We start from the raw sequence: 26438 nt of genomic DNA on the forward strand, positions 1-26438 counted from the left end.
ATGTTTGTAAGACCAAGGCTGCAGGCACACCATACTGTACATCTGAAACACGCTTCCCCCTCAAAGAACCCCGGGAACTGTACTAGGAATTGTAGCTATGTGAAGGGTAAACTACAGATCCCAGGTTTGTTTATTTTTTTAAGTTTCTTTTTTTTTGCAATGTTTTGGAACAATAAGTTCAATGATAACGTCCAACCAAATGCTGCTTTCTAACTGCTGCAATAGTATTTCTTTATGCTCTTTTTCTTTGATTTATTTTGTTTACAGCTAAGTGGTTTGTCACAAACCATAAGAAGGCTGGGCACTGCATTATACAAGGATGTGCCTTTAAAAACAATTCAGAAATCTCAATTACTACAACTATTGATTGGTATCAGTCTATGGGAATATATTCCGCCAATTCTTAAAACATATCCACTGTTTACCAGATGCTTTTTTTAAAAACAGAATAAGCTTCTGATCATTTTTAGACGCAGCAGACACTGGATAGGCTATGCCTTTCCACACAGCAATGTCCTGTAAATATGGGTCAGGGCAAATCTGAATAGAGAACAAAGGAGCCCATTTTATCATACAGAAAAGTTTGAGAAGATAGAAATGTTTCTCACCTTCCCATCTGGCAGCTCCACATATCCTTCAATGTCTGTCAATGCTGTTTTTCCAAACCTACCCAGTGCTCCTTGTAGTTTCAGACCAGTGAAGGTAAGCGCCATCTTCCAAAACCTGGTCACATAAAAATCAAATCTCTATTAGTTTTCAAGGGGTTATTTTGGTCTTTAAACAGACTGTTATCAACCTTTCACATGCACTAATTTGGCTGCATTTTGAAGCAAACCACAGTTTAGTGCTACAAGGATGAGTCTGGGAGGTCCCAGGGATTGCATACTCTCCCACTTTCCTCTTCTCCTCCGGCACAGGTGTTAGGAGGAGATCTCATTTGCATGGACAGGCGGAGTCTCCCAAACCCCCAGGCAACCCCCTGAGCGGAATAAAGACGCAAGACAATGTGCTATGGGATTCAAATTGGCCACAACTTTATTAAGATTCAGATGTAGGGAGACCTTGGCTCAGGCATTGGGCGTTATCCTTCCCAGTTCCCAGCTTTAGCAGTGCCAGGCCTTGGGCGGAATTCTGTAGCGCTTTTCCTAGAGGGAGGGGTGTGAAGCGGAGACCTTGCGGCAACAAGATCGGGGTATTGGGGAAAGCCTTGACCATGCCAATAGGCGTCATCGCATCCCCCTTCCAGCGGCGGCGAACAGGGGGCGGGCTCTCTCTGCTTGAACATATATTCTCCAGAGCCAGGCCCAACCCCCATACATGAACCTCCCCTGCATGCTCACCTACTGTTCTGCTGCTTCAAGAGTAAGGCCTCTCTTTCTCTCCACGTAGTGCTTCCACAGCAGGAATCATAGAATCATAGAGTTGGAAGAGACCACAAGGGCCATCCAGTCCAACCCCCTGCCAAGCAGGAAACACCATCAAAGCATTCCTTACAGATGGCCATCAAGCCTCCGCTTAAAGACCTCCAAAGAAGGAGACTCCACCACACTCCTTGGCAGCAAATTCCACTGCCGAACAGCTCTTACTGTCAAGAAGTTCTTCCTAATGTTTAGGTGGAATCTTCTTTCTTGTAGTTTGAATCCATTGCTCTGTGTCCGCTTCTCTGGAGCAGTAGAAAACAACCTTTCTCCCTCCTCTATATGACATCCTTTTATATACAGTATTTGAACATGGCTATCATATCACCCCTTAACCTTCTCTTCTCCAGGCTAAACATACCCAGCTCCCTAAGCTGTTCCTCATAAGGCAGGCATCCCCAAACTTCGGCCCTCCAGATGTTTTGGACTACAATTCCCATCATCCCTGACCTGTTAGCTAGGGATCATGGGAGTTGTAGGCCAAAACATCTGGAGGGCCACAGTTTGGGGATGCCTGTCATAAGGCATTGTTTCCAAGCCTTTGACCATTTTGGTTGCCCTCCTCTGGACACGTTCCAGCTTTTCAGTATCCTTCTTGAACTGTGGTGCCCAAAACTGGACACAGTACTCCAGATGAGGTCTGACCAGAGCAGAATACAGTGGTACTATTACTTCCCTTGATCTAGACGCTATACTCCCATTGATGCAGCTCAGAATTGCATTGGCTTTTTTAGCTGCTGCATCACACTGTTGACTCAACAGTGTGACTCAAGCCAAGCATGAGGAGCACCATGTAAGAATACTGACAAAACTACACTTTCCAGTGCTCCTAGCTCACAGCAACAGCATCACCGAGCACCAGGGAAAGGGTGTTGCGCTCAAGGGCAGTCAATTACACAAGGAGCCAGTCAACATGGCTGCTTCTTTTCCTGCTTTCAGAAGATATTCATGGCATTTCAATTGTCTGAAGATTATAAATAACTATATTACAACATGAAACAAAAATTAGGACACTGCCAACCCAGAGCAGAAGGCTAGCTTGATTTTAAATAAATAAAATGCATGTCGTACTTGCAATGTTTTGGGGCAGCTAAATAAAAGGTGGTCTTCATTGAGTAACAGGAATGTTTTAATACAGATAATTAAAATTTAATGTATAGTTAAGGTAGGTACAGCTTTCTAGTGTGATGCGTTTACTGATGAAATATTCCTTTTAGTCAGCATGCCTCTGTGGCATTCTAGTTCCTTGAGATAAAACTATGCTACTTGCTGGCTTACTTTATGTGACCTGAACCAGATGTGGTGAGTTGCTCTTCATTTTCTGGAGAAAAGGTCACTCTAAAAACATCTTGGGAAAATGCTTTCGCTCTCAATACAATCTTTTCCTGCTTCCAGTCCCAAACTGTTAACATATAGTCAGGGCTGCTCCCAACTGTGGCGATCAAAGTACCCGAACGATTAAAGTCAGCAAATGCATATGCTTCTTCAGTTCCACCTGGAAATAAGATGATATAACAGGTTTCTTAATGCAATATAAATGTTCAAGGAAACATACCAATGTGCTAGCCAATCAACTAGCACATATTGTAAATTATTATTATTTTTTTGAAGTATGAAACAGATTAGTAAAGGTAAGGGGACCCCTGGCCGTTAGGTCCAGTCACAGACAACTCTGGGGTTGCGGCGCTCATCTCGCTTTACTGGCTGAGGGAGCCGGCATACAGCTTCCGGGTCATGTGGCCAGCATGACTAAACCACTTCTGGTGAACCAGAGCAGTGCACAGAAACACCGTTTACCTTCCCGCCAGAGCGGTACCTGTTTATCTACTTGCACTTTGACGTGCTTTCGAACTGCTAGGTGGGCAGGAGCTGGGACCAAGCAACTGGAGCTCACCCCGTCATAGGGATTCGAACTGCTGACCTTCTGATCGGCAAGCTCTAGGCTCTGTGGTTTAGAGCACAGCGCTACCCACGTCCCTTGTGAAACAGATTACTTATATTTTAAATACATTTAAACAGTACAAAGCAACCACAAAACAGAGAAGAATGAAGGCAGTCTGTATGAAGAGAGAAAAAACAAAGGCTTCAGGTGATAATCTACCCTAGAGCCTTCAAGCCTTCTGCTCTTGTAGAAATTCTGTCTCTGAGTCCCAGATACTGTACTAGTACCGTGTGTGTGTGTGTGTGTGTGTGTGTGTGGTGTGTGTGCATCATAAGCCTTTCCTTTTCCCCACAATGAGTAATTACTGAAATCACATGAAACGTAAGAGATATCACTGAACTGATTTGTCAGCTTTATTATTATTATTTATTTTTAAAAAGTCTCAACTCAAAATATATTAGAAAAAGAAAAGCTATTGAACTGCATTTGGTTTCCAGAGTGATAGCCACCTAATAAAAAATAAACCAGTAATGAAGAATAGAATTCCTTTATCATCCTTCTTTAAATACTTGGCCATTTAGACATGCATCCATTGCTTTTTCTTGAACGTGAACACAGAAAAAGGGAAAATAGCATCTGACTCTGCAAATAATAATGCCAATTCTTCTTAATCACTTGCACATCTTTAAAAGAGTGACTACTTACAAATCTCCCTGTATTCATACAAGAAATATCAAACAGAAAATTGCTTCTATTTCTGTGACTATTAATTCTCCTTTATGAATATGAAATTGTGAGACGGCTTATGTTTTAACCTACCTCGTAATACTCTGTATGGCCTTAAGGAAGGGTATTCATAGATAATCATGTTTGGCTTCCATCCTTTTTCTCCTACTGCAAAGTAGGTTTTATTAGGATGTACCTAGTAGAAGCAAAGACCTTTTTCACTCTGCATTTATCCAGTAAAGTTTTAGTTCATTTGACTTCTATCCCACATTTTAATCCATGATAGCCACTGCAGTGGCCTCCAGATACTGTCTGACTACAACTCCCATCTTTCACCACTGACCATGTTAGCTGAGGCTGATGGCAGTTGTAGTTCACCATCATCTGGAGGCACTGCCTAAAACAAATATGGTTGCAGCTACCCCTCTGGAAAATGGCAGCATATTCTCCGCCCCCATACCGTGTTCCACCAGGACTGCAAGTCTTTCAAAGTCTAAGGACAGAGAGAGAGAGAGGTGCAACAGCTTGGGAAAACACTGTTTACTTTGTTAGAGCTTTTCCCTAATCCATGATACCTTGTTCACCTGCATAACATTTGAAACTAGCAGTGAACCTAAAAGGAACAAATATCAATAGGACAGCCTAGTAAGTATGCTGCTAGTCACTTACGGACCCATTGTTAAAACCGTGTTTATGGAAGACAATCTTACTCAGCTACGAGTGATCATCAAAGAAGAAGAAGAAAATTGTAAAATATATATTTATCTCCTACAGTACAAAATTAACTCAAGCCTTCGACAAGGGCAATAGCCAAATGCACTACCTAATGTGTGAAAAACCGGCCAAAATATTTTTCAGGTTGAAAGAGAGATTCTCATAATCCAATAGCCCTGCTTATTTTGCTACCAAGGAAGATCTCAAGAAAAATACTTTACAAAATAAAACAAAAATGTCATACCGCGATTACTCCAATCCCTCCACCGCATGTGCTTCGGAGATAGTTCTGAGATTTCGTTAGCAAATTCAGCATTACTAGTTGGTTGCCAGCTATGTAGAAGAGAGTGACACTATCCAGCATCTGAATGTTTGCCCGTCTAGTGCAGTCATAGCCAAAAGAGTGACTGAAGAACATTCACTAAGGAAAAGTGATGCCATCACCGAGGTTTATTTTGACCATGTAATAACACTACCACCAATAAAAACCCAGAGGTCGCCTGAAAAGTACAATGCACTGTATTGTAATGGTATTGGAACACAATAGGGTCTTTTTATATAAATGAGAGAAAAGAGCTGAAGCTATAGAAAAAATGTAGCCCACCCATCCTTTTTAAAATTTCTGGCTTAACCATATTCTGTCTTAACCAATTTCTAAATGTTTTCTATTAAAGAAAGGGCAAAAGGCAAAAGATCCCTTACATAAACTGAGAGAACAAACCACAGCAATAGTGCAGGCTTTGTTATTTTGCCCATCTGTTGGGAAATACTGGGGAGGATGTAAAATTTCTCACTAGTATGGCCTTATTATGTATTGTTACAGGCCATTCCAATCCCTGCTAAGCCAGCCATGCACAGGATTCCAGAGGTCTTGGCCCTCAATCAGGGTCTGTGCTCCTTTGGAGAACTGAAGACATAGCGGAGTCTGTCGTAGCTTTAAGAAATATGATTTATTCTCATATTTACACCTGAGTTTAAATGGAGGTAGCCCAGATCTTACAGCATGGTCATCTGAAGAGGGTCTTGTTCCCCCCAGCAGTGCAATGATGGAGATTGAGGCCTCTCTATCAGCCTGTCTTCAGTCAGTCAAGATGGATCTCTCCCCCCCCCCTTCCTAGCACACCTTGCTAAAAACAGTCTTTTCCTGTCACCTCACACCCAGTTAACCTGGAAACCTTTCAAATCCCCAGTCTCTGTTCACACCTCAGGGCAGGGGGAAAGGATAGTTCTCTTGCATTGCCAATGACTCTCAATTGTTTGTGGCTTGGCCAGGTTGTGTGCTTTTTTGCTTTGGCTAGCCCAGGAATTCCTCTGCAGCTTGTATTTCTCCCTTCATTTCCCAAATACAGTAATCAAAATCCTACCATTTATTTATTTATTAGCAAAAGTGGATACATGAGACTGAGCAAGTCAAGCGGAATGCCAGAATCTGGAGTCACAAATGGGAGTGCACACAACTCCTCATAGTTATAGTAGAAGTTTTCAGAGATTTTCTTCTCTACCTTTACTTTCTTCTTCTTCACCGGTTCTGGAGGCTTTTCAATTTGTATTGGCTCCACTTCCTCCTCCTCTTCTGGATTTCAAAAACATCAACAACAATTTTATACATGCACACACAAACACCACTTTTCACAAAGGCTGAAAATAAGAAGGCAGGCATATAATTTTCAGATAGACAAGATAGTAGCATTTGTGGCCAATTATAACGTGACGATTCTCACCTTTGGGCTGAAGGACAGGACATTAAATAAATAAACTCAGAGCCAGCATAGCCATTGTGGTCAATTTTTGAACACAGAGGTTGAGCCCTCCTGTAAGCAATATATTACAACCAAGAATCCCAGCCTGCCGAAATCCCAAAAGTTAGTTCTATATTTAATCTGATCACTGCTGCATCTGATCACTCACACTGGCCAGAGTAGAAGGCATGGGGAGTGTGTCAATTTTCTTTCTCTCTTTCTTTCAGTTGTGCTAGCTGCAGGCTGGCACAACTGAGGAGCTCATGGATTAGGGTCCTCAGAGCTGTGGACTCAGTGAATCCAAGGCCTTCAGCCTTCAGCCTTCAGCCTCCTGCCCAAAACCCAAAATGCCCCATTTCAAACTCACCGCTGGCTCCCACCAGTGGGAGAACTGGAACCAGCAGCTTTCCACTTGCTAGGGAAAAACTTGAGACTCCATGGAAAAACCTATCATCACCATTGACACTTCTCTTTGCCAACGGAGGTTGGTGAGAAGGCAACTAGGCGCCATCCTAATCCTACCCCATCCATCAACATGGAGGCAGTAGGAATGCTTTGTCAAACCCAAAGATTGGTAGCAATACTTGCCTTCATCGCTATAGCCTTCACTACCTTCTTCATCTTCATATAGCTTTTCTTCTTCCTGGAAAGCAGAAAATGGGGTCTTTTCTGCAAACAGAAAATCATGTTAATTTCCAGTCTACTTTATTTAAATACATATGCTATAATGTTTTCCCTATTTCCCTTGGACCTAAAATCAAATAATTAACTGATATCAGAAGAGCCACCTGTATCATGGAGCAGAAGGTTACATTACAAGATACAGTGAATGCTAACGCAGGTAAGTGCTAAAGCAATGGAGAAACAAACTCCCAATAGGGGCTGCCCATAAAATGTGCCACACTGTGAAACCAAATGCTCTGCCAGCTGAGCTGCTATACTCAAGCAGCTGCTAGGTTTAGGACATGGAGAATATAAACTGCTTTTTGGAGGAAATTCCTAAAAGAAGAAAAGTATAATTTTAAATTAGATAAATGAATAGATAATTAACATACTGCATATATTCTGATCATGCCTAGTAAGAAGATATTTCTGGACAGCAGTATTAATGGAAACTATATATAACAGGTTATGTCTTAGCAGTAAACAGACTTTTAGGATACATAAAATAGCTTGTCGTTTCAGAAGATGGAAAAATGATAAAGTACCTCTTAACTGCAGTTTAGGCTGCGTACACACCATATGTTTAAAGCAGATAATCAAGGCAACGCTAGTTTGTTAAGGGTGCTGGGAATTGCAGTGCAGGTTAAAACTACAGTTCCCAGGGTTCTTTGGGGAAAGTCGTGGTTTTAAATGTATGGTGCATGCATAGCCTTAGTTATAACTGGAGGGAAACTGATGCTCTTACACTAGATGCATGTTGGAGCAAAAGATCTTAATTTCACATAGGGTCTGAACTGGAGGGACGGACCAGGAGCAAGACCTTAAGGCCATATTAGATAGCTCAATAAAGATGTCAACCCACTGTGCAGTGGCTATAAAGAAGGCAAATTCCATGCTAGGGGTCATTACGAAAGGAATTGAAAATGAAACTGCCAATATCATGAATGCTGCTATACATATTGATCAGGCTTCCTCAACCTCGGCCCTCCAGATGTTTTTGGCCTACAACTCCCATGATCCCTAGCTAGGAGGACCAGTGGTCAGGGATGATGGGAATTGTAGTCTCAAAACATCTGGAGGGCCGAGATTTGAGGAAGCCTGATATTGATGGTGCAACCACATCTGTACACAATGAGTACTGTGTACAGTTCTGGTTGCCTCATGTCAAAAAGGATATTGTAGTTGGAAAGGGTTCAGAAAAGTATGCATGGCATGGAGAAAGTGAATAGAGAAAAGCTTTTCTCCCTCTCTCATAACACTAGAACTCGGAGACATCCAGTAAAGCTGGATGTTGGAAGATTTAGGACAGATAAAAGAAAGTACTTCTTCAAGCAGCGCATTGTCAAACTATGGAAATCACTCCCCCAGGAGGCAGTGAAGGCCACCAACTTGGATGGCTTTAAAAGAGGACTGGGCGAATTCATGGAAGAGAGAGCTGTTAAGGGCTACAAGCCATGATAATGCCGTGCCTCCGCAGTTGGAGGCATCAATGCTTCTGAGTACCAGTTGCTGGAAACCACAGGAGAGGAGAGTGCTGGTGTGCTCATGTTCTGCTCCCTGGTTCCCCACAGGCATCTGGTTGGCCACTGTGAGAACAGGATGCTGAACTAGATGGGCCATTGGCCCAATCCAGCAGGCTATTCTAATGCTCTTATGATGTTCATGTGTTCGTGATGGCTGGATTAGAAGAGTGTGGGAAGTGGTCAAAATGGTGATATTAGCTAACAACAGAATAAGAGAAGAAAGACAATACGGTAACTAATTTATTGAAAGATTATTATACTGGTGCAATAAAACACAGGAAAATCCTGATCCATATAAACTGTAAAAGCACCATACTGTATATTAAAAAGAATGGGAGAGGGAAGAGACGTAAAACAGGTATAGCATACTTTATTTCTCACTGTAAAAAGATATACGTTGTATGATGCAATGTGTTTTGTAACATAGTTTTTATTTGTTTATTGGAGCCCTCAGTGGGCTTGAGGGCTGATTCCAAATAAGGATACAATATAAGGACAGATTTAAACTAATGATTTTTTTGTCCTTTGACACCTAAACATTGAACAGTAAAATTACAGAACAAGCCCCTGGAGATGTTTCTCTCCAAAACACAGAAATCACTACACATTCTTGTCTATCATAATTTGAATGTGCAAGCAATACTTACCATCAGCTACCTTCTTTGCTTTTTCCTTGTGTTCCTCTGAAGGTGACCCCTTTCCTTCTTCTGAAATAATAAAAGCAAAATAATAAAATATGGTGGAACTTCCAATTGGAAATATTGGGGCGAACTGAAATGTAAATTTCTCATGCAAGCTGGCAGAATCATGCCATGCTTGCTTCATCTGTCGCAGCAGTTTTTATGTTATTGCAGTTTTATAAGAGTATATATTTAAAGTAGATGAATAAATAAGCAAATTAAGTTAATTTGGATATGCAGAAGATATTAAAAGTAAATTAAAGGAACAACAGAAAGAGGGGGAAGGAAGTCAAGTTTTGAAATGTTAAAATGATTGTAAAATTAGTGAAATGTGTAAACCCGAAAAGCATAAATAAAATTTAAAATAAAATGTATGTTATTGGAGACACCTCCTGGTTTCTCCTTCTGTCCTGGACTACTGCACTGTCTTACCTTAGAGCCTGTAGAGGGGAAGAATATTTGAAAGTTTTCTAAAACAAAAACAGAACTGCTTCAAGCAGCAGCGTTTCTATATTAGAGGAAATTCGAAAGCTAACAGCTGCTGGCAATAATGGATTGAAACCAGAAAGCGGTGAGCAAGCTTTCCTTTAAATTCACCAGAACAATTCTTCAACCTGGACGATGCTTTGCAAAAACGTGGGGGGGGGGGGCATATTGAAATTGCAGCCTGGTACCACCACCACGCCGCGCGCCCCACTCCCTTTGGCATCCAGCTTGAAGAACCCTGGTGACCCCGAAAGCTCGCGCACTGCTTCAAAAGGTATTTCCCGACTGTTTCTTTAAAGTGTGCCATACTAGTGGAGTGTTGCCAACGTTACTGAGAGCAAGGGGTAGTTTCGAGGGGAACCCCTTGGTGGCAAGTCTGGGCAATGGCTGAAGGCGGGAAATGGAGAGGGGCGGGAATGGGGGTACCTTTTGCGTCTTTCGCCTCCTGCTCCCCCTTCGGCTCCATGGCAGGTATACGCCGGTTGCTAAGCAACCGAATGAAAGGCGCGCCAAGATCCCTGGGAAGTTGAGTTCAAAACCTGCTTAGGCTCAGAGCGCCTGCGCAGCAACAGCAGCAGCATAGTAAGAAGTAACACCGATGAACAGCTTGCTCGTTTTTCTCCCCTCCCCTCCCCCCCGATTACTCTATACACTAATACATAGCAAATACTGTATAATAATATACGCTGCTGTGCACAATGGAGACAAAGCTACGGATATTTAAGGAATTCCAGGGGGAAGGAAATATTTATTTACTTTAGTCATTGCCATTTGCAAATGTTTATAACGGGTAACATCGGCTTCTCTCCGTGCATGTGAAATCGGGGAGTCCTATTGAGTTCAATGGGCTGCCTCCCAAGTGTGCCCGCCCGCTTCATTTAAAATAATAATGAGGATCGCGCCTTTAATAACTGCATTAACAAGGCAAAGGGGATTTTCTTCCTGGGTGTGGGGAGCCTTCCTTGCTAACTTAATTGTTACAACGCCTGTCAACATTTTTCTGGCAGGTTTTCTGTGTGCCGAGCAGAAATTCTGCCGGTGTGGCTACAGCGAGGGAAAAAGACGGCACCTGCTGAATTTCCTCTAGGGGGATCTTCCAGGAGGAACAGGGAAATATCCCTGTAATGTGGTTGCCAAATGAGTGCCCGTCGGCAGGTCTCCATTTTCTAATACCTATTTTGATTTATTGGTGGGACGGCCGCATTGATCCAGAGGAGCTAATATCTGCCCGATCCTATAGGATCTACATAGGATCGAACTGTTGCAACGCAATATATCCCTGCTTAGATCTGACCGACCCAACTATAATTTAAGAGTATTTTAGTTTTACTACATGTTTGGGGGTTGGGGTTATTGGTTCGTTTTGCTTTTGCTCGTTTTTATTACGTATTTTGTGTGTTTCTATCTCGTATTTCTAATGCTGCCAACCCCCCTGAGATCATTAAAAAATCTGGGTGTTAAGGCAAGCCTTTCTGAACATAGAAGAACTTACTTCAGAGATTAAACTGCCAGGGGTCATCTGACTTGTACAAACAAAGTTTCTTCTTCGCTCTGAACTCGGGGAAATAAAAACGAGAGGAGAGGCCTGGCGAGAAACCGCTGCAGGTAGCGAGCCGGGAGGCGGGACCTGTCCTTTTTTTGCAGGGGGAAAGGCGACGCACCTGCCGGAATGCGCCTTAGGGCGCAGCTGGAGGAAATGGGAAAGCGCTCCAGCAACAGGTGCCGGGGGAGATCGAGCCGAGGGAAGAAGGAGTTGCTCGCTCCTTTCCAGATAATACTAACAATAATAATACTGTAGTAGTAAAAGGCGCGGCTTCCCTTCCCAAGCGGAAAAGCAAGGCCAACGTCTCCCGGAGTTAGGAGTAGAGGTTGAGGTTCGTTTGCGCAGAGGGATCCGGCCGGTGGGCGGAGGAGGCGGCGCCATGGCCTGGAGCTGGCGATGGCAACACCTAGGGCTCTTTCTCGGCCTCAGCTGCCTCCCGACAGGTGAGTCGTGGGGGGCGGCGGGGATCGGAGCTGGAAGGGGGAAAGGAGCTGCCTCCCGATCTCCGTGATCTTTCGTCTTTCCCTTGCTGTTTTGCTGACGGCGACTGGTTTTAGTAGTTGATTGTCTCCTAAAGTTTCCTCTCGCCCGATTCCTTCCTGCTCCTTCGCTTGTTTACAGTACCTTCCTCAAAGGCAGGTCTCCGGGCTAATCAGGCATGTTTTAAGTCTCTCCATGTTGCTTTTATTTTAATCTTCTTGGTCCCGGGGAGGAGAGGTTGTAAAATTGCCCAGCATATGTGTGTGTGTGTGTATCGTGTGTGTATCCCCCCTTTTAAAATCGTATTTGCTGTAGTTGTAAACTTACACCCACACAGAGTGGATACATGTGTAAAGAACTTTTGTCCTCCACAAAAATACAAGTAAGAAAGGGTGGAAATCTATGTACCAGGCTAGCTGGCATTTGGTGTCAGCAGTTTAGCCACAATTCTATTTACATATGTGTAAGCATATTTACATATGTGTAAGCGTGGGTGCCGCTGTAGTCTAAACCACCAAGCCTAGGGCTTGCCGATCAGAAGGTCGGAGGTTCGAATCCCCATGATGGGGTGAGCTCCCGTTGTTCGGTCCCAGCTCCTGCCAACCTAGCAGTTCGAAAGCATGTCAAAGTGCAAGTACGGTAGATAAATAGGTACCGCTCCGGTGGGAACGTAAACGGCGTTTCCGTGCGCTGCTCTGGTTTGCCAGAAGTGACTTAGTCATGCTGGCCACATGACCTGGAAGCTGTCTGTGGACAAACGCCAGCTGCCTCAGCCAATAAAGCGAGATGAGTGCTGCAACCCCAGAGTCGGCCGCGACTGGACCTAATGGTCAGGGGTACCTTTACCTTTTAAGCATGTGAAAAGTTCACTGGTTTATCTCACCATTGCCCTCCTAGATATTAGGTGCAACATACTTTAAATAAGATGTTGATTATTATCAATAGGACTGTAGCTTGGCTGCTTTGGAGGAAAATGCATATAAGTGCAATGTGTAATGACAATGAATTAACTAGATGGAAGTATGCCTTATTGGTTTCAGTAACGCTTACTTCCTGGTAAGTATGATTAGAACTAAATATATTTCTCTTGTCTATAATTCAAATGTAAATGGTGTTTTTAAACAAGTGTCTTCACATTCTGTCCTGTATTAACAGTGCTCACTTGAACACACAAAATAGAAGTTATAGCCTTGCAGCTAAAGATAGGTTGAGCCCGGTCCTAGTTTAATTTATTCCTGAGTAAATACATTTAGAATTGCAGAAATAATGTCACAGCCACAAAAATAACCAGTATGTGCACTTCTTAAGCCCCTGGCCATTCATTCTTATAAAGGCACTTCATTCCAACTAGGTGCTGTCAAGTGTGTTTGAGTAATTCTATCTAACACAGTGTTTATATTATGTTATCTCAAATGCTGTTGATATCTTTGGTATTGTTAATGCCTTGAATGCTTTTCTAGTGTTATCGTGTATACCTATGATAGGGAAAACACAGGAGTCTGGCTAACCTAATGTATATTTAAAAGCTGTTTGATAGTATTAAATAGTATAGTTATAGTATTATATTAAATTGTATTTAGCTATAATTGAGATTTTTTAAAGATTTAGCAACAAGCCTTTCTCTCTTTTCCGCTTATTGTAAGTATTGTGAAGAAAAGAGAACGTACCAAATAATCCAAACATCATAACAAGAATCTCTTTAAAATCCAAGCTTGAAGTCCGAGCCATGGACTGTACAAATCTGCAGGTTTTTTCTCAGTCTTCTTTGGTCCAGACTATGTCTGTTTATTGTCCAAATCTAATTATTTTATCGTGCAGATATTCCCAGCTATGAGAGTGGCTTTGGAGAGTGCTGGCCGTACTGTGCTCTGTGCCCCAGTGTACTGCCACCTGCACCTTGATGCAAGCTGGCAACCTCAGACAATCTGCAGGTCTTCGAGACAGTCCTCCCCCATCTTGGGGAGTCTGTCAAGGCTAATTACCCCCATATCAGCCCTGAATTACTGGCACAGCTGGGGTCCGATCATATGGGAGTCAGCCATTTCCCACTGCCCGAAACAGGAAGTCCCCAAACATAGATTTCCTACAGACTTGGCCAACCTGAAGAACTCACATTCCTCATTTGTGAAACTATTACGCCTCCCCTACCCTTATTGTGAGAGAATACAAGGCCTGCCCTCATCCTGACTTCTAGGACATCCTGGATAATGGCTGCTCCCCCACATCAAATGGGGGTGACTTTTGCGTGGTCGCGTGCAGTCCCCTGGATCCCAGTGCGGCTCCTGGTAGTTCGGACTGGCTTCATCCTCCCCAGGCTGGATACCTGGGGTCTCCACCTACCTCAGTCAACCGCCCAATCCTGCCTGGGGAGGTGTTGCCAGGGGATTGACCAAGTAAGGGGAGGGACCGCCCTGCACACGCAACAGAAGGTGTAGCTTACCTGGGAAGCGGCAGTCGGCTTCTAGGACATCCTGGATAAAAGCTGTCCTTTGCACAGCTTCTTCCCCATGGATCAATGCTGCTATATTTCTTCATTTATCTTACACTGCTGGTATTTTCAAAGATTGTGGCACTGCTGTCTTCAAAAGCCCTATCAAATCCAGAACTAGGAAAAAGGAAGTCCCGTGGGTGCAGACCAAATGCAAACTGTAGGATATGTCTGCACAGTCACTCAAGAAATGAACCAGTCCTTTGGAAAACTTTATGGAACTTGATGGTTGTTTGTTTTGTTTGTTTTTTTACTAAATCTCTGTATACTTGGTTTGCTGTCTGCATTGGTAGATCCCCCCCCCTGGGGGGGCATAGGGGTGCTTTTCATATGCTTACTGATAGCTGTTGTTCATGTCTTTCATTGCAGGTTGCTTCTCCCTCCTGGTGACTGTGCCAGTTGCTGAGCGATATACAACTTTATTTGCCTCTGTGACCCTCAGGTGTGACTACAGTACCTCTGCCCAACTGCAGGATGTGCTAGTTACCTGGCGCTATAAGTCCTTTTGCAAGGATCCCATCCTTGACTACTACAGTGTTGGTGAGTGCCACTGATTCTTGCGGCCCACCACCAAGGATTGCTCTCCACACACATGAGAAGAGGCAGGAAGGAGGGAGGGAGCCCCAGGGAAGACAGTTCTTTGACTTCTTGTTCTCCAGAGCCAAATAATGGGGAAGTTGATCTCTTCGGTCTCTGAACCAAAATGGATGGAGTGATAGCTAGAAGATGCTGCTTTAGGAAATGACTGCTTGTGCTTTCACTTTTAAGACATCTTTGGAATGCATGAAACCCTAACAGGCTCTGTGATTTTAGGAAAGGGAGCCTTTCACTTTCAGTCATGCTCTCCTTTGGCTCTAGCACTTTCAATTCAAAAGGGAAAACTCTGAAGTTTAAGACTAATTTCTCCATCTAATACTGAGCTCAACCAGAGAGTGCCAACAAATTCAGGAAAAGACTTGTGTTGCATTGCACTTTGGCCTGTAGTCTGACATGGATGAACCCCAGCCCACCTTCTAAGTTGGGGGTCAGGGAGGGACTGTCTTTAACCTCACACCCTATTTTCAGAGGCGCTCTAGAGTGAATCTGGAACTTTTTGCGATATTGGAGAAGGGATTATATCCCTCACTGAATGAGGAGCAAGGGTCCCTACAGTCAAAAATGTTGGCAGGCTATCAAGGCTAGCCAAAGGTCGTGAGCCTTTTACCCATCTTCCTTCAGTCTGGATAGGCTTAGTGAGATGCTCAGAGTTCTTGCAATCTGAACCATGAATTATAGCTTTCACTATTGTAAAATTAGATGAAAAGTATTGGGTTTCCAAAGCATTTAGTTATCTGTATGGTCTAATATCCACAAATTTTTTCTTTCCTCTTTGTGCCAAATCCTGATAGCTTATCCTTGATTCAGACTGTGAATGGTGTGCTTGACAACTTTTTCAAATATATCCCAAAGTTTCATCCCACGTTGTTTCTCCATATGCCCAGCAAAGTTTGCAGTTCATATAGCATTAGAGCTTGCTGTCTCCGAAATTAATTGAATAATTTCTCCTCTCTACCCCCATAATTTTTTTCTGTTGTTACCACTTATAAAGGGGCAGGTAGTAAACACAAGGTGATCTTACCTCACTGGAATTTTAAGGAACACTATTATGAATTTAATACTTTGGATTTAAATAAACTGGCATTCATTTTTGTACATAAACTTTAATTAGTTTATGTTTAAGTAAACAATTTTACTAGTCCAGTCGCGCTTCCGGACATAAATCTTCCTTTTCAGCAGAGTGTGTGTGCGCACCGGTTAAGGTTAAGGATGAGTCACCAAGAGTCGTAAATTCAGGAACTCTGGAGCACGTTGTAAACTCAAAAGACTTTATTTACAAAAAACATAGCCTGGAGATAAGGCAGACATCCTTCATCTCTGGGCAAGAAAAACTTAAACAAAACTTTGCCTCAGCGCACAAGCTTGAGGCATGACTTCTACTACAAACTGCAACCAAGAGAAAAACCGCTACTAAGAGAGCGAGCACATGTAAGGAACTGACTATTTATACACATTGTCTAACATTCCCAGGTGATCCATGATGCTCAGCTGCTCAGTGTTCAGAGTGTCTAGTACAACTTAACCCTTTAATACCAACAATTTTGAAATCCATCCTCTTTGTTTATTACAGCCTATCAAGCAGGCCTAGCTCTTGGCCAGGACCCTTCCAACGACTGCAATGACAATCAGCGGGAAATACGCATTGTTGCTCAGAGAAGAGGGCAAAATGAACCTGTGCTTGGTGTTGATTACAGACAGCGGAGGATAACCATTCAGAACAGTAAGACCATTTGAGCAGGGACTGGGAAACTGTGGCCTGTAGAGGTCTCATTAGTGCTAAGGAAACACAGCCTTAAGCAGCATGAAGTAATTGTATCTTAAAGGTAAAGGGACCCCTGACCATTAGGTCCAGTCGTGACCGACTCTGGGGTTGCGGCACTCATCTTGCATTATTGGCTGAGGGAGCCAGCGTACAGCTTCCAGGTCATGTGGCCAGCATGACTAAGCCACTTCTGGCGAACCAGAGCAGCACACGGAAATGCCGTTTACCTTCCCCTATATATCAACTTGCTTTCAAACTGCTAGGTTGGCAGGAGCTGGGACCGAGCAACAGGAGCTCACCCCGTCACGGGGATTTGAACCACCGACCTTCTGATCGGCAAGCCCTAGGCTCTGTGGTTTAACCCACAGCGCCACCCGGAGGTGTAAATGACTCGGAATGTAGTTTCAGCTCTCCAAAAGGCTGTTTGCACAATAATTTTTGCAATTCAGGAATATGCTTTCGTGGTATGAGAAGAATCACCCAGTTGCCTACTTTTGCCATGCTGTGTTTCTTCTTCATAGGAGCAGATCTCCTGATCAATGAAGTGATGTGGTGGGACCATGGAGTCTACTACTGTAATGTTGAAGCTCCAGGAGATACAAGCGGTGACTCAGACATAGAGGTCAAGCTCATTGTTCTCAGTACGTAGCGCTGTTCTATTTTTTAAATTTTATTTTGGGGTGACCTCCTCTTCATTTTTTCTTACCATTTATGAAGTTTTAGAGAACAAAGCATGGAGCAAAATGAGCCATGCTCTGATCCTAAAGATGTTTACTTCCAGGGTTATCGCTTATTTCAATCCACATATTAAAAGGGGAGAAGAAGACACTAGCAATTCCTGATCTTGCAATGCTGGAATGCAGCCTACTGTACAAAGACAAGAGCCGTATCTCTTGCCTCTGGCCCTTCCCACCACTGGCATTCAGTTCTCAAAAGGCTGCCCTCAAAAGGCTACCACAAGATAGGAAGACATTATTTCTGTATGCAACCGCTGCAGCAAGGATCCTACTTGCAAAAAACTGGAAGGGAAATTACATGCCGACAAAGGAAGATTGGCTAAACAAGCTTTTAGGATTTATTGAATTGGCAAAACTAACCGCAGTAATAAGATATTAAACAATCCAGAAACTAAGATCACAATGAAAATGATTTGAAAAATAGATGAGCAAACACTGTCTAAAGACAACATGCTGATATGTCTAGATTAAGTTGGTAAAGTTGATTCAGAAAACAAAATATTAGTTACATAACAATACTAAAGATGAGAGTTACAAATTGCAATATAAATAAAGAATATAATAAACATAAGAAATGACGGACACTGGTGGAGGGAAGTCATGTAGGTGTAACATATATGTTTGTTACAGGTAGGTAGCCGTGTTGGTCTGAGTCGAAACAAAATAAAAAAATTCCTTCAGTAGCACCTTAAAGACCAACTAAGTTTTTATTTTGGTATGAGCTTTTGTGTGCATGCACACTTCATCAGTCTATCTGATGAAGTGTGCATGCACACGAAAACTCATACCAAAATAAAAACTTAGTTGGTCTTTAAGGTGCTACTGAAGGAATTTTTCTATATATGTTTGTATTTTTGTATTGTCGGTATTTGTATTGTCGGTATTTGGTTGTAGTTTTAATGTGTGTGCATTGTATATAATAACTTTTTTTTAAAAAAGGCTGCCCATTATGCAACGAGCCCTTGGACTGGGTTTCTCTGCCCCTGGAATAAACAAACAAATATTTTTTGTTGTTACATCTGAATGCAGCACTCTATGTGAACGCTCAGTCTGTATTGGGTGAGCTATCTTATGAGGGAAGATTGCAGAAAGCTTCCTTTTCGGTGCAGGAAGCTCATCTTACAGGCATCTAGTAACAAGAAAAGCAAGGTGATGGGGGATAATAGGTTTGAATGTCCTCTTTCCCCCCATCAGATTGGCTGACTGTCGTCCTTATTGTCCTTGGCGGCCTCCTCCTCCTCATGCTGATAGGGGTGTGCTGGTGCCAGTGCTGCCCTCAGCATTGCTGCTGCCATGTGCGCTGTGCCTGCTGCCCAACTCGCTGCTGCTGCAATGAAAAAGGTAAATCGGAAAGCAGGGCGTCTGCCCCTTGCGTTTGTTCCCAGGGAAACAATAACAACAAAATAGGTGTATTGAACCAAAGTCTTTTTTGTGTACGCTTCAACGACAAGCGTACATCCTCTGTGGGATTTGGGGTGGTCATAGAGGGGGAATACTGCTCAGTTGGAAACCTGACTGCATGTTATCCAAAATGTACAGTCATACCTCGGTTTAAGTACGCCTCGGTTTGAGTATTTTCAGTTTAAGTACTCTGTGGACCTGTCTGGAACTGATTAATCTACTTTCCATTACTTTCAATGGGAAAGTTTGCTTCAGGTTAAGTACGCTTCAGTTTAAGTACTCCACGGACCATCTGGAATGTATTAATCCACATTCCATTACATTCAATAGGAAAGTTCGCTTCAGGTTAAGTACGCTTCAGGTTAAGTACAGACTTCCGGAACCAATTGTGTTTGTAAACCAAGGTACCACTGTACACAAATAGGAGGGCCTTCATAGTTTCCTCCAAGTAGTTCAAACTCATGTTTTATCCTCACACCAACCCTGTGAAGTAGATTAGAATAAGAGACCATGATTAGCCTAAGCCTAAAGTCACCCAGTGAGCTTCATGGCTGCGTCAGGTTTTGAACCCTGGTCTCCCAGGTCCCTGATATGAAATTCTAACCACTATGCCCCATCTCCATCCCTTTCTGCCATTTGTGTTTACTCTTTCAGCATGTATAAATGCTCTCTTCATGGAACATGCTGAAGTAGACCATAATTTTATGTTAAGGGCATTGTGTAGGACAGAGTTTGCTAAACTATTGGGGCCCATGGACACATTTGTGAACCGGAGAAACAGTCACAAACATCTTGTGTATTTATTAAATTTATTGCCCACCTTTCAGCAGCACAACACACACACACACATAAATATAATGCAGACTATTCTATTGGCTACAATAGAATACTTCTTTTAAGCCTTATTTCAGCAGGGGGAGTGGAGTCTGTGGGCGCCAGGAAAGTCCTCTGCCGGGACTACATTGGCAAAGCCCCGGTGTGAAGGAATTCAGGATTGCACTTTTAATGTTAGAAAATTTAGTGTCTCCAGAGTAAATATCCGTCTGAAATCAAAACCACACATTTGGTGCAGACAGACTGTATTTTTTCATGCCATCCCAATCTTGGAGCGGTGCAAGATTCCAGGGGTTCCAGGCATTCTAAACCAAGCAAGGAGGAACCTCCCTGTCACTAATTTTGGCTTCCAATATTGCTATTCTATAAAATGGAGAGAGAGAAAAAGATCTCCAGAGTTCTTGAGTGTACCTGTATAACATTTATTGCTTTTTTTCTATCCTCTAGTGCTGGAACGACATCAGTTTATGAAACAGGCTCAACAACTTTTCCCATGGATGACACACCACTCCCAGTCATCTTCATATCAACTAAACCCGTTGTTACAGAGAGGTAGGGCTGCGTCTACAAGTCCCAAGGGAGTGAATATATTACAGCAGTTTAATGACTTGGATGCTTGTGGTTTGGCTTGATGATGATGCCTCTCTCAGAGGTGAAAGAGCGTCAGTGGCTACCAACCCAGCTGCTCAGAGGTGGTGAGGGTCAGGGCTGAGTTTATTCGTTACACAGGCAAGTGGAAGCATGTAATCTAGTATCTGTAAAGACTTGGCATCTTGTTTCCCATAGTGACAAACCAGTTGTTTTGGAGAAAGCCCAACAAATGTTTCTGGGAAATCCACAACCAGGGAGTGAAGAAGAGAAACCTCTCCCGTTGTTTTGGGGGGTGTTTCTTTTCTCGTCCATCTGCAAACCTTGAAGTTTCCCAGGCCTATTGGTTCCTCTCTTTTGTACATGAATGGAGCAGCTCTGGGCTCCATGAGGATCCACACTCACAGAATTAGATTTCTACCGTGTTTCTCATATTATAAGACACGTCTTATATTTATTTTTTCCTAAAAAACACACACTATGGCTTATTTTCAAGGGGTGTCTTATTTTTTTCCTCCTCCTCCTGCCGCGGCCGGCATTGCTGCTGCGCCTATCACTATGTCTTATTTTCGGGGTATGGCTTATATTCCTTGAATGCTTAAAAATCCTGCTATGGCTTATTTTATGGGTATGTCTTAAAATATGAGAAACAGGGTATTTGCATTTAAGAAAGATTGCCCTTCTGTGGATTTCTTTTTGTAATCCACGTTTAAAGCCATCTAAGCTATTCGCCATAATTACATCTTGTAGTATAGTGAACTCCATAGATTAATTATGCCTTGTGTGGTGATGTAGTTTATCTGTCTTGAATCCACTGTCATCCAATTTCATTGGGTGACACACACACACACACACACACACACACACACACACACAGAGAGAGAGAGAGAGAGAGAGAGAGAGAGAGAGAGAAACCACTTTTCTATCCTAGGCAAAATTTTAGAAACTGAGTTGCTTTTGTTTTCTAAACTTAAAATGCTCCAAACAATTACTGTTATTTATTAAATTTATATACAGCCCTTCACCCAAAGATCACAATGTAGCTTTTTCTCCTAAGGAAAGTCCTTGTTGATTCCTTTGCCTCCCATTTTTCTGCACTTTTTGAAGCTGTCTTTTTGGCAATTGGGTGATCAAAACAGGTACTTGCCAATGAGGTCACACCCACTGTATATGCATTTGGCGCAGACCAAGTTTAAACAAGTTGATCTGCTGCTTCTACATCTAGTTTGAGTCTCTGTCTTAATGCTGAATTGGAAGTCTTTACTTCAGGTCAACGAAATCTGTGCCGCCACCGTCCCAGATGCTGTTGTCCTCCAGCTCCCATCAGCCCAAGCCAGCATGGCCACTGGTTAGGGATGATGGAAGCTTTGGTCAAGCAACATCTCAGAGGGACACAGTTTCCCAGTTCGTCTTGACCTGGCTTTTTCTCATGGCAGGTGTCTTTCTTCCCCCTCCCCACCTTCTGTTCCATAGATGTGTCTCTGCAGAGCAGTCAGCCACGGATGCCTCCACTTACCCAGTTTCCCTCCAACAAGATCTTGGAGCAGCTTGAGTCTGAGGTTAGGAACCTCGGCGTTTCCCAGCCCGTGATACCTCCGCACCGCGTTGAGAGCAGTCGTCACCCTAGCATCCTCTCCTCTCTGGGCTCAGAGATCGTGGAACGCAGAGTGATCCAGCTGCCTCCCATCATTGAGCGTATCCCATCCTCCCGCAGAACTAGTGGTTCGTCACGACCACGGCGGTCGACATACGCCTCGCGACCCCGGAGCCAGGCAAGTGACGACGAGAGGGAGAGGAGGAGGAGGCGCTTGTCTTTGGATGAAGAAGATGATTCCTACTCCAGTTACGACCAGGAACTCCGGAGCAGACCTAGAGACCGCAGAGTCGAGAGGCAGAGGGCTGGCAGCCATTATGACAGGTCTCGGAGTTCTAGGCCAGACTTATCTCCCATTTTGCATGGTAGGAACAGTTCCGACTCGTATCCTGAGGAGGATAGAAGGGAGCATTCTGCACGGCATCCCTCTGACAGAAGGTATTCAGGGCAGCGGGCTTATCGACCTCTCAGTCAGAGGAGCAGGGACTCCGATCGCCAGGGCCGCCGCCGCCGCCATCGCAGCTGTTCTCCACCATCCCGCCGGGAGTCTTGGAGTTCATCTGATGAGTACGAGCGCTTCCAAGGGAACAGCAGGCGGCATCGCCGCCAGCGCCACTCTCCAGACTGGCCAGAGAAACCCCCTAGTTACCGCTCGGTAGAAATCGTCCCAGCCAAAGGCGACAAAGCCAGAAGCCTTGCGGAGCAGCAATCGGTAAAATAAGTGTGACAAATATTATCTTTCACAATCTCATGGGTATGTAGCTTTGCACCCTGCTACAGGCTACTCTCTGGCGGAGGCTGAAGACAGGCACCATACAGAAAGGGGGGGCATGTGCATTTGCACAGGGCTGCTTTCTAAAGCTTATGCCCCTGTTCAAAGACACATGAATAGGCTCAAGAGAAGCATGGTCAAGCTCATGGCTATTTCTGAGTGAGGCAAACCAGGCCCTGCTTGCCTCAAGCCTACAAACGCTTCTCCTTGCTCTGACAAGGGCTCAACAACTTACCAGGACTGGGGCATGGCAGTAAGTAAGAAAGGGAGTTAGTGGGGAGGTGCTCTGGGGTGGGGGCAGAGAAGCCATCAGACTGAGAACAGAAGGTGATGCACCTTTTATTTTAGGCCATTGAGGTGCTTTTTCTAGCTATTGGGTATGTGGGAGCATCCATTCTTGCCCAAGAGCAAATAACGAAACAAAGCACTCCATCCAAGAAGCTTCAGATTCTCTTCTTGGCCAGCATGGTGTTGCTTTTCTGGTTTGGGACATGATTTGAGTTCTAGTTTCTGCTTTGAGTTCCATGCCCGGGGGGGGGGGGGGGACTTGCTGGCTTTTTATTATTTTTCCAACCGGGCTGCCATTTCTGCATTGCCTCCTTCTGCTGCTGCCCCAACCCTCCCTGGTAAGTTGCTGGGCTCTTACAAAGAAGAGCATTTGCATGGAAGCACAGTTGTTGTTTTTGCAAGCGCTCACTTTGAGCACGTGCAAGAATGGAGCCCCTTTTAAGACAAATGGTAGGAAAGCCTTGCACATCTTTAGAAAGGAAGCTCTCCAGTGTTGTTTGTCTGCAGCATGCTAGTGAATCAAACATTGATATGGCCTGGCCCAGTTGATGAGAGTCAAAACTGTACATGACTTGTCTCATGTAGTTCTCCGAAGAGAAAGGTAGTGGTAGTTGTGGTTTTCACAAGTGGGCAGGGGTAGGTGAAAATCTGGATTAGAAAACTAGCATTAGGGTCAGACCTGGATCAGATACCTTTCTACTGCTGGTCTGATCTGAGTCAGGGGCTCCACATTAGCATTTTCAACGGAACCTTTTTATGCATTGCAAATTATACATGCAGGCAGCCCAAAGGTTTAAAGCCCCCACCTCCCACTCTAAGGCCCTAATCTGGATCAAGCCCTCACACCAATTTATTTGTAAAAAAAACCCAAACTGTGCACACTCCAAAAACAAGACAAAATACCTTGCACACAGAGGTGGAGCTGTGAGACTGGCCTTAAAGCACCCAGCTGCAGTGGCGCTTCGTTTACCAGCTGAAGGAGGAGAAGACACCTGCCGTGAGACGAGAGGGGCAGGAATGGTAATTCCAGCTTGATTCACCAGTATCTGATAGTTATTAATATCCAAAATTGCATTGCTGTGAACCACCCTTCTGTATTGCATCCATCTTCAACCAGAGGGAGCCTCATGAGTGCTATAGGCCCCACTGGCGGAGGAAGAGGAGTGCAGGGGGAGTGCAGCGCCCCCAGTAGCGCGATCCCAGTGGAGTGCCATCGTGGCTGTCTCCCGCCCGCGCTGGGTGGCATGCCACGCCCCCAAGACACATGCCACATCCCCTCAGGTGGCGCGCCACGCCCCCGGGACGCGCGCCAGCCCTGCCGCCATCTGCTCTCCGCCCCCCCAGTGCCGGAGCATGAAGCTCCGCCACTGATCAGCCCCAAATAGCTTGTACAAAGGTTCGAAATTTTGGAGCTAATTAACAGCATCCATCGTTCAGATGAGCATCATTCAGATCAAGCGGTCTCAAATCAGACTGTGGTTGAGTTAGCTCAGTAGGGAAAGTATTGCTGTTTAACAGCCTGGAAGGGAGGGAGGGTAAGAATGAATTATAAGTGACCTGTTGCACTGTCCCCCATTATGGCTGCTTACCAGCTGCTTACTAGCTTTTTTTTTTTTTCTTCTAGGAGAAAGGCAGTTCTCGCAGTGGAAGAAGTGTTGTCATTTAGCATTTTCTTCCTGCTATTGTAAAAAAATGTCTGCAAATCAAAACAGTCATTAGCTGTTCAGTGTAGCAGCTACCAAGAGGAATCTGTTTCATCTCAACCACCTTCAGCCTGGATTTCCTCACCTTGGACACTGAAGCAGGAATGAGATGGAACTCCTTTTCAACAACATCTAGTTCCCGACAGTTGGCTTTTAAAAACATGCTTTGTACAGGAATAATTTGTACAAGAATAATTGCTAACTGCATACCCAATACATGTTGAAATTAACTGATTGCCAATGGCCTGACTCAGAGCCTGACGAAAGTAGCCTTGGATTGCATCAGACTTTGCAGTTTAATATTTACATGAACCAGTTACTGAATGAACTGTACAAAACAGCTCAGTTACTGAGCAATGTGAGCAAACAGAAATTAACCAATATAAACATTATGGGAATTTGGTATTGTAATTAAGGTAACTCACAAGTTATGTGCATTTAACTTAAACACATTCAGCTTTACATGGTTGGCAGTTAAATAATAAAAATAATAAAAGGGGGGGCAGGTATCCAGGAAAAAAGATTTTGGCAATACCACAAGGAATTGAACCCAACACGTTTTGGCTATATGTGATTTTAGCTTTACACGCTATCCCCGGAACATAACCCCCGTGTAAGTTGAGAGTTGCCTGTACATTGATCACCAATGTCCATTAGGACCTAAGGCCTGGTTCATAGATGCACTTTCATCACTTGATGGCCGACAGATGAACAGGCTCCCATTGACTTGTGTTCAAGGAGACTTGTGTGAGCCGTGAGACATTTTTGCTGGCCCAAGGCAGCCCTGCCAAATTCTTAGGATTTTCTTGTCCTGCTGCAGGCCCCCCGTTCCCCCATCTCGCAGCATGCTAAACTGGCAATCTTCCACCCTCTCTGGAGTGCCTTAGGGAGGGAGAAGTAGAGGGGGAGCCAGGAGAGCTCCATTGTACCAGTGGTATCCCACTATTTCTCCTCTGGATCTATCCCATTGAGTTTGGCTCGAGGAAAAATGAAAATTCTGTTCTAGAGCCAGAGTGGTGCTGTGACTGCAGTGTTGGACTTAATACCATGGATACCCAGGTTCAAATTGGCCCCAACACCTAAATCACCTTTGGCCACTCCCTTCCTCTCAGACTAACCCTTCTCACAGAGTTGTTCTAAGGACATAAGAGGTGTTATAACGTATGCTGCTCTGAGCTCCTTAGACGAAAGATGGGATACTAAAATATGTGTGGTATCATTCAACAACACAGGTTATATGACGTGGGGAACAGGCTCAAATCAAAGTAGATAAATGTGATTTTTAAAAAAAACACTTCCTAAGGAACCCTTCTTTGTAGAAGCTTCCTCTTTTCAGATGATATATAGCAGAATGAAGGCTGCCTATAGCAGATATTTGCAGATACCAGATCACACTCAAATGGAGACTGAAGGTTATCTATTGTGTAATCATTTGATTTTTTTATATCACAGACAATTAATGTGCACCCATATAACTGGTGTGCCACGAAGTGTAAACAGTAGCTAACAAGAATATTCATTCTGTTTATCATTTAACTTCTGTAAAGTGCATTTACCTGTTTTCTGAAATGTAATTGCATCTTCTACACTGTACTAAATGTGAAATAGATTGTTAGAGGCTGTCAATTATATGTAGATTTAACGAGTCGGGGATTGGTACAATATGTGTATTTTCCTTTCCTGTTTTTAAAAATATATCCTGGTGTTTTGGAGGGTTTGGGGTTTGGGGGGGTATTAATACCACTGTATTCTGCTCTGGTCAGACCTCACCTGGAGTACTGTGTCCAGTTCTGGGCACCACAGTTCAAGAAGGATACTGA

General features: G+C 43.8%; 2 protein-coding genes across 5 annotated transcripts in view; one reads left to right on the forward strand and one right to left on the reverse strand.

Annotated features, from left to right (window-relative positions):
- The window catches only part of CFAP44 (cilia and flagella associated protein 44), a 40616-nt gene extending 30273 nt beyond the window's left edge, over positions 1-10343 (reverse strand). For 2 of the 4 annotated variants that reach the window (XM_060273739.1, XM_035114396.2), the window contains exons 1-8: positions 10258-10339; positions 9313-9372; positions 7068-7148; positions 6136-6313; positions 4985-5147; positions 4120-4222; positions 2697-2913; positions 609-723 (exon numbers count right to left, since the gene is read on the reverse strand). In XM_060273739.1, the coding sequence (XP_060129722.1) occupies positions 609-723; positions 2697-2913; positions 4120-4222; positions 4985-5147; positions 6136-6313; positions 7068-7148; positions 9313-9372; positions 10258-10297 (957 nt within the window). In that variant the 5' untranslated portion in view covers positions 10298-10339. Of the gene's footprint in view, positions 1-608; positions 724-2696; positions 2914-4119; positions 4223-4984; positions 5148-6135; positions 6314-7067; positions 7149-9312; positions 9373-10257 lie in introns of those variants that run through there. The other 2 variants (XM_035114394.2, XM_035114399.2) reach the window with 2 other exon arrangements.
- A 683-nt stretch (positions 10344-11026) lies between these two features.
- On the forward strand, positions 11027-25005 carry ILDR1 (immunoglobulin like domain containing receptor 1). The gene is made up of 8 exons (XM_035114405.2): positions 11027-11817; positions 14712-14882; positions 16510-16659; positions 17223-17342; positions 18633-18779; positions 20121-20225; positions 21735-22567; positions 24540-25005. The coding sequence occupies exons 1-8, from the start codon at positions 11754-11756 to the stop codon at positions 24579-24581; spliced, it is 1632 nt and encodes a 543-aa protein (XP_034970296.2). The 5' UTR covers positions 11027-11753; the 3' UTR covers positions 24582-25005.
- Positions 25006-26438: the final 1433 nt, after the last annotated feature.

The sequence above is a fragment of the Zootoca vivipara genome, chromosome 4, assembly GCF_963506605.1.
Source record: "Zootoca vivipara chromosome 4, rZooViv1.1, whole genome shotgun sequence".
Lineage (NCBI taxonomy): Eukaryota > Metazoa > Chordata > Lepidosauria > Squamata > Lacertidae > Zootoca > Zootoca vivipara.

Excerpts from the sequence above, each read along its gene's own strand:
- ILDR1 (XM_035114405.2), top strand. The coding sequence starts at position 11,754 with ATGGCCTGGAGCTGGCGATGGCAACACCTAGGGCTCTTTCTCGGCCTC. Across the intron at positions 14,883-16,509 it reads CCTTGACTACTACAGTGTTG|CCTATCAAGCAGGCCTAGCT; the intron begins GTGAGTGCCACT and ends TGTTTATTACAG. Across the intron at positions 22,568-24,539 it reads GCCTTGCGGAGCAGCAATCG|GAGAAAGGCAGTTCTCGCAG; the intron begins GTAAAATAAGTG and ends TTTTTCTTCTAG.